Here is a 12,447-nt window from a genome sequence, read left to right on the forward strand (position 1 = left end):
ATTTCATGTGGACTTTGGCTTATATGAAGTCTAAAGTAGGTAAATAAGAACTAGAAATTTAACTGGCGCCTCGGCCTACGTAGGATAGATGGGATGTTATTAATTGGAAGGGACCGGATTGATCTTCGACCAGCGGTAAGCAGCGGGGTCGACCCGAGGTTCTATGTTGATGTACAGTGCCTGATTAGGTATCTAGCCTAAGGTACTGTAAAGGACCCGGCAGGATCCGATGAAGGCCATATTTAAATACCTAAAATAAAAGATGGACGCACTGCATCTCATTGTCTATACTTGTTCTTTTATTTCTCAATACTGTTTTTTTTTTACATGTTGTATCCAGAATGGGTGCCTTTGCAAAATTGAGCATTGCTTTTGTTGCCATCTTTGGCGTACTCTTTCAATTGTACCTGAAAGATGATCTAATTAACCTATTCGCCATAGGCAGGACAATCCAGCCCATCGGCGATTTCCCTTACACATGCCGACGCATAGACAATCCTCGCTTGCAAGCTTGTGAAGACATGTGGCTCTCTGAGCAGACGCGCCAATTGTTCATGGCATGTTCAGAACCGCTGGGTCGGGCCGCATGGCTGCCTGCGTGCGTTCATTTCGTTTCTTTTTTTTTTTTTTCTTATTCTTGACTGGTCCGCCAGCTGCCGCACACCCATCTCACTTGACTAACACGCAGTGATCAATAAGATAGTGTTATGCAACTTAACTGGGAGAAACGATCGCTTAATGACGCCGTGATCGTCGCCGATCTCGAAAAACCCGATGGAGATTTCTTCGTCACTAGGGTGCTTTCAACCCACGGCTATGAAGGCATCTCGGGAGACAACGAGAGGCTGTATCTGCATGGCATAGATGGTTTGGAAGTGCAGTCGGAAGATGGGAAGCCCAAAATTTCAATTGCATTGATCAACCACAAGGCGGCTGTTGATGCTGAGACGGGCAAAGTACTGGATCCTTCTGCTGTCGGAGGCAACTCTACCGTCGAAATATTTGAGACAGGGCCCGATGCTACCGAGCTAAGGCATGTGCGAACGTACGCACATCCCAACATCACTGTTCCGAACAGGGCAACTTTTGCTGGAGATGATGCCGACGCTGGGATCTACGTGAGCAACGAGAGCAAGACCAAGGTTGGCTTTGTAAGTGTTCCATCCCCAGATTTGACCAAGTACCGATTGTCTCCCGCTAATGATTCCATCAGCTGGCCAATATGATTTCGATCCTCCCACTCGGCAGTGTGCAGTTTTGTGATGCGGCAGGCTGCGAGGAAATCTCGAGTCGCATCAAGTTTCCCAATGGACTATACCGTGCTCGTGATGGCCTTCTATATGTGCCTTCGTCTGGTTCCTCTACCATTCGAGTTTATCGCCATGTCCCCGGGACAAGCAACAATGAGGGGCGAAGACACCCGGTCGAGGAGGTCGGCTTTATCGACGTAGGCTACAGCATCGACAACATCTCGGAAGATGCCGACGGCAACCTGTTTGTCGCAGCCTTCCCCAAAGTAATGGAAATCCTCAAATTCGGCGATGACCCCCTTAACAAATGGAGCACCGCTACCATTTTCCGTATCCGCAAGACCCAAGAGGCCGACGGGAAGCTGAGCTTTACCTTTGAAAAGCTCATTGAGGATAGAGACAAAGAAGCCCTGCCCGGAGCAACTACGGCTGTGCGTGATGCCAAGACTGGGCGCCTATTCCTGGGAGGTAAGTTTGTCGTATTTCATGGCAATTTGTTCCAGGGCGTTTCTCATCGTCTGCTTTCCAAGCTGGCAACGGCAAGACGTTGAAATTTTGCTAACTTTAGTTTTAGGCGTCACCACACCTTTTATTACCGTTTGCGACCCGAAATAAGCGGTCACGCATAAAAATGATTCAGAGAGCTATCATCTGATGAGCTTTGATCACATTTTGATATATTTTGGGCTCCTCAGACCATCTTAAAAAATCGTGTTCGTCCTTTTTGTACAATTACATACAGTACTTGTCTGCAGTTTTGTTGGTCTTGTGCATGAAAGCCCGAGCGAATCCGGAGCCTCCACAGTTGGGATCGAGATCGGGAGTAGCCGGGACCGGGGTTTGCGTCCTGGTCTGTTCGCAACTTTTCGAAGCTGGTTTTGCAATTTGTTGGGTGCAAATTTTGCCAGGTGATTTCCCGATTAGTTGGCCCAGCCATCTGTTTACATTTTGCATGTAATATTTTGTCCCGGTACAATTTCCTTCTTCTCCTTCTAGCAAACTAAAACAACAGCAACACCAATTCAATTATTTGTTAGCTTGCACGGAGCTAGAGAGAGAGAAAAAAAAAAGGGTCCGTCTTAACTTTTAAAGCGTACTTTAGCCGAAGTACCTTACATACCAACAAATTCCTTTACCTAAGCCTGCCTACAGGACAGAACGGACTCCAAGGATGATGCGACAGGTGCAGGTGGCTGCGGCCAGGTCTTTCCAGACATGTGGGCCGAGGCTAGGTGCTTCAGTTAACCCCTCCGCGGCTGCAACGAGGAGGACATTGAGCAGCTGCAGCAGATGGACAAGCTCCCCTCGTCGTACCGTCATCGCATCTTCACCATTCTCCAACACTCAGACGCATATATCTTGCAGCTCTAGGCTGTTCCACTCCACACCAATCACCATGTCCGCGAACACTAGGGCTGAGACCGATGCCTTTGGCGAGGTCCAGGTGCCTGCCGACAAGTACTGGGGCGCCCAGACACAACGCTCGCTCGGCAACTTCGATATCAACCAGCCTCAGGATCGGATGCCGCCGCCCATTGTCAAGGCTCTGGGTATCCTCAAGGGCGCCGCCGCCACGGTGAACATGAACTATGGCCTTGGTATGCCTAATGCTATTGCCCCGCCCCTACGTCTCCTGTTTGGTTGCGATTGCTGCTCACACGAGTCCCTGATGCGCAGACCCCACCATCGGCAAGGCCATCCAGCAGGCTGCCAAGGAGGTTGCCGACCTCAAGCTACTTGACCACTTCCCCTTGGTCGTCTGGCAGACCGGCTCTGGCACCCAGTCCAACATGAACGCGAACGAGGTCATCTCGAACCGAGCCATCGAGATCCTGGGCGGCGAGAAGGGCACCAAGAAGCCCGTCCACCCTAACGACCACGTCAACCGCAGCGCCTCCTCCAACGACACCTTCCCCACCGTCATGCACATCGCCGCTGTCCTCGAGATCGAGGGCGAGCTCCTCCCTTCGCTGCGCAGCCTGCGTGACGCCCTGCAGGCCAAGGTAGACGAGTTCGAGGCCAAGAAGATCATCAAGATCGGCCGCACACATCTCCAGGACGCTACCCCTCTGACTCTGGCTCAGGAGTTCTCTGGCTACGTTGCTCAGCTTGACTTTGGCATCAAGCGTGTCGAGGCCACCCTGCCCGACCTGAGGTTGCTCGCCCAGGGCGGTACCGCTGTCGGCACTGGCATCAACACCTTTGAGGGCTTTGCTGAGGGCATCGCTGAGGAGGTCAGCCGCATGACTGGCACCGAGTTCAAGACGGCGCCCAACAAGTTCGAGGCCCTTGCTGCGCACGACGCTCTGGTCCACGCCTCGGGCGCACTCAACACGCTCGCCACCTCGCTGACCAAGGTTGCCCAGGACATCCGCTACCTGGGCAGTGGCCCGCGCTGCGGCCTGGGCGAGCTGGTCCTGCCCGAGAACGAGCCGGGCAGCAGCATCATGCCTGGCAAGGTCAACCCTACCCAGTGTGAGGCCCTGACCATGGTTTGCGCGCAAGTCATGGGCAACCACGTGGCTGCCACCATTGGTGGCATGAACGGCCAGTTCGAGCTCAACGTCTACAAGCCCCTCATCATCCGCAACGTCCTGCACAGCGTCAGGCTCCTTTCGGACGGCATGCGGTCGTTTGAGAAGCACCTGGTCGAGGGTCTCAAGGCCAACGAGGAGAAGATTGCTAGCATTATGAAGGAGTCGTAAGTTTAAAGCACCGACAGCCTTGTGATTCCCTGGTTACTGGTACTTGGTATGAGATGTACTAACTGATTTTGTGCCGCAGTCTCATGCTTGTCACCTGCCTCAACCCCAAGATTGGCTACGACATGGCTAGCAAGGTCGCAAAGAACGCCCACAAGAAGGGTTTGACCCTTAAGGAGAGCGCCCTCGAGCTCAATGCTCTGACTGAGGAAGAGTTTGACACCCTGGTCAAGCCCGAGCTCATGATCTCTCCCAAGCCTTACAAGGCCTAGATATATCGTGAATGCCATTAACACAAGGAGATATAGGCGTAAGGCTTTGCTGCGCGCGTGTATTTCTGGCTGCCTTCGCACGATACCCTTGTACATGAACCCGACTTCATTGATCATACTTTAGCAGGCAAATGTGATTTCATAAACACCGTGTTTGTTGCGCATCTTTTTGAAGTGCCCTGAACACATAGGTACGTCATTTCCTTGTGCTGCTTTATCATTTTCCTTAAATTTCCATGATGATTTCCACAATTATAATGCTTGACTTCCTAGCCACAATGTGCGGAACAAGTTGAACTTTCACCTGATTACCAATTCGAGGCCTTTGGCTTCCACTCCCCTAGTCTCGGTCTGGATATTGTAACGTTGATAGAGTACTGGAGCTGACCGTTGTGTGACTGATTCAGAAAATTAGGTCAAGTTCAGAATTGAGCAGGGGAAATATACCATTGAAGCGCATGCTGCGATGTTTACCAACAAAGATAGCATTTGTACCTATTTAATTGTGATCAATACCATGTGTGACTCTGTAAAAGGTTCTGTCCACCTTACTTATCGCTGTTTTCAGTTCTCCCTTGGTTCTTGCAAATACAATGTTCTCAGAATGCCACCCCTGCATGTACCTTTCGTTTGGGTTTGGGAATGCCTAGGCAACCTGCTCCATATTTAATTTTCCGGAATTCAGTGGTCAAAATATTAACTCATTTAAGATAGTGAATGTTCCTCTTTTCTGTTTTTATTGCCCGCACAAGATCTTCATTGATTCTAGACTCACAATACTTCGTCTCTTTGTCTTGGTTCAGTCATTCTTTAAGCAACTGTAGTCAAGACCCACTATTTAAGCTCGTTAGTAAGCTACCACATTCCCAGGGTCTTAAGTGCCAACGCGCCACGGTCTCTATGGTTTCCGCGTAGTAGCGTGCCGGGGTATCGGATATTATCACAAAAGATCAGAACGGAGCAACGAATGCACGTCATTTTGCTTTTACTGTCTACTACCTACCTTACCTTCCTACCTGACCTGACCTTACCTTTACTCCAGCCAATCTCACCTGCACAGGCAGCATCCGACGCCAGGCACGGCCCAAGCGGCTCTTGAGAATTCAAGATCCCATTCTATCTATAATCATAATTGCCTTTTCTCATCAATCCTACCCACGGCCGCGATTGCCACATACACCTCTAATTTCATCCTCAACCTCACTTACCCACCACCTTCCGATAGGGTCACCTGCACCCGCATGATCGCCCAATTCCAATTCCAGAGTTTCCGGGCGTGTGTCCCCATCGCTGCCCATCATGGATCCGAACGAGGTTTACGAGGAGATCATGGCGAGCTATACGCAGCTGGAGAAGTTTCCTGAAGATATGCATCTCTTCTGCCCCAAGCTCAGCGAAGACGACGAGGTCGACTACGAAGATCCCAACGAAGAAGCCTGGGACGGAGAAGTACAGATCACTGCCGAAAAGAAGAAGGAACGGATAGAGGACTCGGAAAAACGTCTTCACATCGCAACAACGGCTTCACTTCTACTCGGTATCAGCAAAGATGCAGCGTCTGCGTGGTTGGACGGTTGGATAGAGCGAGCTGAGAAGAACCTGACAACATGTCCAAATTGCATCCGCGCCTGGCACAAGAAGAGGAAATCATTCCTCAAGCTACTCGGCGAGTAGGTTGACCCTATAGGAGGCCATCCACAGCTCCCAGAGGCTAACTGATCATCTTCTCTTGCAGTAAATTCGGCGATGAAGTTGCGAGGATTATGGCCCAGAAACTCGACGAATTCGACAAGAACCGGATAGACCGCGGACTTCTCAAGGCAGAATCACTACTAAAAGAGCATGGGCCGATGAAGAGCAGTACGTTGACGAAAAAAGAGCCCACCGCAGTCGTTGCACTGTACGAGGCTCTCTGCTGCATGTCTTACCTGTCACGGCCCGAGAATCGCACGCACTTCAACTTTGTCTTTAGCGAGATCCAGAAAATCAAGAGGCCACTCCGGCTCGGCTCTGGAGTCATTCCCACAATGACGTTTTTCCTCTTCCAGGAGGATGAGGATGGCTATCGCAGCGGCTTTGCCAAGGCTGCCTGGGAGACCATGCCTCCTGGATCTTTGACGGCTAATCAGTTTGAATGGGCCGTCCATGACTACTTGGCCAGCGAAATATCGGCCGTTTTTAACCCAAGCGTTCCAGAGGCACGGATCAAGCGGTTCTGGGACGGCATTGCCATCATAATCCCCTCAATGAGTTCCGACTTCGTTCTCCATACGCTGCGCGGTATGGAAGTCCAACCAGACATTTACCACATAGCCTTTCACCACCTTAGCTATGTCCATAGCCCCGAGGTTTTTGCAACACTCATCAAGGGCATCATCTCTTTGATTCAAAAGTCTCCAAAAGCATTCTGGGACGCTTTGGCAGATGTTTCCCCCGCCATTTTCACACAACATACTCTAGGGTCGAAAGCATTTCCCGCAATGATGGCAAGGTCATTGGAGGCCAACATGCTTGTCCGTGTGGGCGACAAAGATATCTTCCTGCTTTCTGCCCTGGTCAAGACTCTTATGGAGTCTTTACAGCCTACTGGACGGACTGATCTATGCGACTCTACCCTACACTCACTCATGGATCGCTTCCAATCCGAACCTTCCCGGGAGGGCAAGTCAGCTTGCGCGCACGCGGCGCTTACGTCTATGATTTGCACCCTTGAATGTCTCACGGATCCTAAGCTGTCGTTTTCCACAGCATTGGTTTATATTGACATCACATACAACATTGTTCTTCGTCACAAAGACTTTGTAATTAATTGCGCAAGTCTCAAGAACGGCGACCAGTACAATGTGGGACTCTCCGAAGCAGCACTAAAAGTCATCGATTTGGCACTCACACTTGACTCCGAGACGTTTGAGAGGGAGTCAATTGCCATCAAGGAAGCGAAGAAGCTTTCTTACGCTGTTGAGCGGCGTTCTTCCAAGCTTTGGGATGCCTTTATTGATCATCTAGAGCCCTCGAAGACAACTTCACTCGCAAATGTCATTTTGGGAGCAACGTTGCCCCTGAGGGGTGTCGAAAAGTTCTTACCCCGGAAGAGGGAAGCGGTCGTCACAGATCCCCAGAAACTGAACTTCAACCAAAAATTCGAGGCAACGGCCGAGTCCATAGGTCGCCTCATTGGAAGAGTCAGTGAGTTCTCTCCGCAAGAACTGCGGATGCTTTCTGAGGACCACCGAGCCTTGGGGGCCATCGTTGCGTGTTTGGCACATGGTGAGGAAAACATAAGTGATGCTGCCATGAACTTCATCAAGATGTACACTGGAGAGGACAGCCGCTCTGATGCCTTGGAAAGGATGTTGAACTCGCACCCAGAGCTCTTTTTGAGGTCGTTTTCTGATGCAGTCGGCAAGAAGATACCCCATCCTGCAAATGCAGAGATGTTCCCACCGGTTGCCAAGGTCTTGGGTTGGTATCGCGATATCCTGGAAGCCGTCACGGATTCAGCGAGCGGATTGCTGCGTAGGGATCTCTCACAAGCAGTCGCTGAGGCGGTGAAGTATTGGTGGAAGCGGCAGTGGGTATTCCTGGGCTACTTCTTCAACCAAACGAGACACTGGTCAGAGCAGTACGTGCCCAAAGAAACCATGGAAACGCTCTGTCGTGAGGCTGTCGAACACGCAGATAGGCTCCTTGCCGAGGATGGCTTGGTGGCCAATGCCATCAAGTGTCTTGTGAAGTCGGACGGCCAAAACGGAGACGCGAGAACTGCAGCTATGAAAGTTGTCCTTGACCAGCCTCGTGTAATCACCCCTGCCTACTTTGCCATGTTGCAACTCCGAGACCAATGGCTCCTTGGTGTCTTTGCGCGATCCGTAGGCAAGCTCGTCACCCGCCTCAACGAGTTCGATATGGCCCTGCCGCCTCGGCCATTACAGATGTTGAAAGACATTTGCATCAAAACTCACGATGGCAGGTTCAAAGTCAACTCCAACCTGCGGCCTGCGCAGAAGGCTGAACTGCTCAGGGCATTGGGAACCGACTCGAGTGATGACGAAGAAGTCCAATTCGTCAACGAGGCACAGAAGCCGGCCAAGGCTGGCATGCCTAAGAAGCAAAGCAGCCTCGCTGCTTGGTCAAAATCTGGATTCTCTGGAGAGACCGGAACACCCACAGCTCCGGCACGCCCGGCCTCCAAAGCAACCGGAACGTCTGACGACCAACAGCTCTCGATTATGCAGTCTATAAAAGCTCAAGTACAATCAGAGCGCAAGCCCAAGCCCCAGATGCTTTCTGCTGCTGCCATCAAGTCCAATCAGTCCAGCTTGAAAGAAGCTCGCGCAAAGGAGCAAGCAGAAAGAGCCAAGGCGAATGCAGCGTCTGTTGCCAGGGCGAAGGCCATACGTGAGGCTTTCAGCTCGGGCAACAAAATAGTCGCGGGAGAAGGTTCAGGTCTTCAGGGGATATCAGGAGTCCTTGGAAAGGATCATGCCCCCACGAAGAGCGAGATTATGGTTGACAGCTCGGAGGAAGAAGGTGGCGATTCCGATGATGAAATGTCGGATCTCTTCGGTGCTGGCCAGGCGGGTAAGGACGCTGCTGCCCACCGCCTGAAACAGCTTGCGGCTAAGCAGATGGTTCCTGTCAAAAAGACGAAGATTCAACGGTCCAAAAAGGATTTACGTGCAAGAGTCACACCACCAATGGAGAGATTGCACGAGGCCATTTTGGAGTGGGACATTTTCCACGAAGGCAACGACCCTCCGAACGGGTACAAATGCAAAGAAGTCGCCAAATCTTACACCAACCCTGTGGACTACAGGGACACCTTCTTTCCTTTGCTTGTTAATGAGGCCTGGCGTTCTTTTGTAACTTCAAAGGACGAGTCAACTGCAAAACCTTTTGACATCAAGATCACTACCAGGACCTCCGTTGACAAGTTTCTCGAGGTGGCAACATCGATGCCTATATCAGCCAACAAAGACAAGGACAGGGATCGACTTTCCGATGGTGATATTGTTCTCTTCTCTACTGCTCAAGACCCTCTAAGCAGCAAGGAGAGCCCTCACTGCCTTGCCCGTGTATTCAAAACTGGAATGAAAAGGGGAGTGCTTGAAGTCACATACCGGATCACCAGCAAAGGCAATAGTCGATTTGCAAGTGACCACCTCCTCCCAGGCAATGATCTACGTGGTTTGAGGATTACGAACATGACGACAGTTGAGCGAGAGTTTGCTGCCCTGGAGAGTTTACAGTATTACGACCTGATGACTGAAGTCCTCGACGCCGAACCTTCACCCATCCTGAATTTTTCCAACGATCGGATACAGTCTTTCCAGGACAACTATCAGCTCAACCGTGGCCAGGCCGCCGCAATTATCAACGCAAAGGAAAACGACGGTTTTACTCTCGTCCAAGGACCTCCGGGTACTGGCAAAACGAAAACCATCATTGCCATGGTTGGTGCTTTACTCACGGGCAAGATCAACAGAGCGCCTCCTACGCGCATCAAGCCGGCCAATGGCGCCGAAGAACCCATGGCACAAAAGCTACTTGTATGTGCACCCAGCAACGCTGCGGTCGACGAACTGGTGCTGCGTTTGAAAGCAGGTATCAAAGACACAAATGGAAACACCCACAAAATCAATGTCCTTCGTCTGGGTCGCAGCGATGCTATCAATGCGGCAGTCCGGGACGTAACATTGGACGAGCTGGTTAAAGAGAAGATGGATGCAGCTCTGAATGTGAATGGGAAAGACGGTGGCGGACCTACAGACCGTGAGAAGTTACACCAAGAAGCTGGCGAAATCAAGGTCAGGGTTGCGGCATTGAGGGAGGCTCTTGAACAAGCTCGCGCAGCTGGCGATCATGGCCAAACCAACAGCCTGCAACGCAACTTGGACGAGCTGAGGAAAAAACAAGGTCAGATCGGAGCACAAATCGACCGTGACAAGGCAAGCGGCAACACATATGCTCGTGAGGCTGAGATCAAGAGAAGGAACATTCAACAGAGTATCCTCTCCGAGGCCCATGTACTGTGTGCCACGCTGAGTGGTGCCGGTCACGACATGTTCAAAAGCTTGCACGTCGAGTTTGAGACGGTCATTATTGACGAAGCAGCTCAATGTGTGGAGCTTAGTGCGTTGATTCCGCTCAAGTACGGTGCATCAAAGTGCATCTTGGTCGGTGACCCGAAGCAGTTGCCTCCAACAGTCCTGTCCCAATCGGCCGCTAGGTACGGCTACGACCAGAGTCTGTTCGTGCGTATGCAACAAAACCATCCCGGTAAGGTGCATCTACTTGATTGCCAGTACCGAATGCACCCTGAAATCAGTTTATACCCGAGCAAGGAGTTCTACGAGGGGCTTTTGGCGGACGGCAGCGACATGGCCAAGCTTCGGCAGCAGCCTTGGCACGACAACCCTCTGCTGGGACCGTATCGTTTCTTTGACGTCGAGGGTATCCAGGAGCGTGGCTCTCGGGGTCAGTCGTTGGTCAATACCAACGAGATCAATGTTGCCATACAAATATACACCAAATTCCAGGCCGACTATGCTTCGAGCATCGACATGAAGGGCAAGATTGGTATCATTACACCTTACAAGGCTCAACTATACGCATTGCGCCAAAAGTTCCAAGAGCGTTGGGGTGAAGGCGTGCTGGAAGATATCGAATTCAACACGACGGACGCTTTCCAGGGACGAGAGTGCGAGATTATCATTTTCTCGTGTGTGCGAGCCAGTCCCACTGGAGGTATCGGTTTCATGACAGACATCCGGCGTATGAACGTCGGTCTCACTCGTGCACGCTCATCGTTGTGGATCCTCGGAGACTCGCGTGCCCTCCGGCAAGGCGAGTTCTGGAACAAGCTCATTGAAGATTCCAAAGCGCGTGACCGTTACACACAAGGAAGCATTATTTCACAGCTGCGCAACTCAAAGGCGATTAAGGGAAGCTACGTGCCTCCTCCACCGGCTGTGCCAGCTCCAATTGGCAACGCCCAGCGACGTGGCCCTGAAAGCAGTGATGTCGAGATGCTTGATGTTAATGATGTCCGGGCTCGACAGCAATCTCTACCTCAGCCAGCGCCGCCGCAAAACAACACGACTTCTAATTCATCGAGCGCTGCGCCCCCGATTAAAACAACCGTCCCTGGACAACCACCTGCACGTGCAGTCAGTCAGGCACCACCAATACGGTCGTCGGCTGATGTGGGGAGAAAGCGTCCGGCATCTGAGGAGGCCAGGGACCAGTCCTCAGCCAACAAGCGGGTATGTGCAAAGATCTGACCGACTAAACGAATACCTAATGATACTTTCAACTTCGGCATCTAATAACAAACTAATACGATTTAACCACCTCATCTGCAGAGCGTTTCGAACCACCCACATCCTCCCACTGGCCCGCGGGCTGGCGTACCTAGACCTCCACCGCGACCTACTGATCCCTCGGCGATGCAGGCACTTGGGCTAGCACCGCCTGATCGCCCTGCTGCTGTGAGTAAACCTGTTCAACCATTGAATAGCTAACTTCCGGTCACTGACTTTCCTTCGTTCCATTTCGTAGCAGCAGCAGCAGCAGCAGCAGCCTCAGGCTCCTCGGCCGCCCAAGCCTTGGAAGAAAAAGGCACCAGCGAACGTCTTTCTTCAACCTAAACGCTAATTTTCCCTCATGCTTCTGTTACGTACATCTTTTTTTTTTATATTCTTGAGCAAAATTTTTATGGGGCTCATAGATTTGATCACCAAAGCAGGATGACATCAAATCCACAAGGTCTTCTGCATTACATCGGAGTTGGCTGGCTGTAATTGTTTAGAACATTGAGCATAATGGCGGCGGGAGCTTGAATTTTCTTTAGTAGAAGAGATGTTGGGGACGCCTAGATCTCTGTTGGTTGTTAGAGTTAGCACTAGAGGGTAGGCCACACTAACGTGACGATGGCCAACATGAGCATGAGAGTAGAGAAGGCGTAACATGATGAGGTGCTTAGAACCTCGCATAGATCTTGAGCGGTAATCTGATGGTTCAAGCACTTTATACCTCAAGGCAACGAGATTTGAGCCCGACAACCTCCAATGCGGTGTGTTACCTCGAATGACCACCCTTTCCTTATACGGTCGTTTCAATGTCCCCTGGATCATGGTTCCTTTACCACACGTGCGGTTCCGCTTTGTCCAAGGACGTTCAAACAGTCTGCTTTGGTGACAAACGGCGCCAAAGGCTGTAGAT

The 12,447-nt window shown here is 51.2% G+C and overlaps 2 protein-coding genes across 2 annotated transcripts; both read left to right on the forward strand.

Annotated features, from left to right (window-relative positions):
- Nucleotides 1-2,245: 2,245 nt before the first annotated feature.
- PgNI_10592 (uncharacterized protein) lies at nucleotides 2,246-4,792 on the forward strand. The gene is made up of 4 exons (XM_031130565.1): nucleotides 2,246-2,848; nucleotides 2,928-3,951; nucleotides 4,035-4,415; nucleotides 4,632-4,792. The coding sequence occupies exons 1-3, from the start codon at nucleotides 2,422-2,424 to the stop codon at nucleotides 4,222-4,224; spliced, it is 1,641 nt and encodes a 546-aa protein (XP_030979643.1). The 5' UTR covers nucleotides 2,246-2,421; the 3' UTR covers nucleotides 4,225-4,415; nucleotides 4,632-4,792.
- Nucleotides 4,793-5,523: 731 nt separating this feature from the next.
- Nucleotides 5,524-11,880, forward strand: PgNI_10593 (uncharacterized protein; the record flags this gene model as incomplete). The annotated part of the gene is made up of 4 exons (XM_031130566.1): nucleotides 5,524-5,894; nucleotides 5,960-11,489; nucleotides 11,589-11,714; nucleotides 11,785-11,880. 4 exons carry the CDS (start codon nucleotides 5,524-5,526, stop codon nucleotides 11,878-11,880), a joined length of 6,123 nt encoding a protein of 2,040 aa, XP_030980376.1.
- Between the last annotated feature and the right edge of the window lie 567 nt (nucleotides 11,881-12,447).

This window comes from Pyricularia grisea, chromosome VII (genome assembly GCF_004355905.1).
Source record: "Pyricularia grisea strain NI907 chromosome VII, whole genome shotgun sequence".
Taxonomy (NCBI): domain Eukaryota; kingdom Fungi; phylum Ascomycota; class Sordariomycetes; order Magnaporthales; family Pyriculariaceae; genus Pyricularia; species Pyricularia grisea.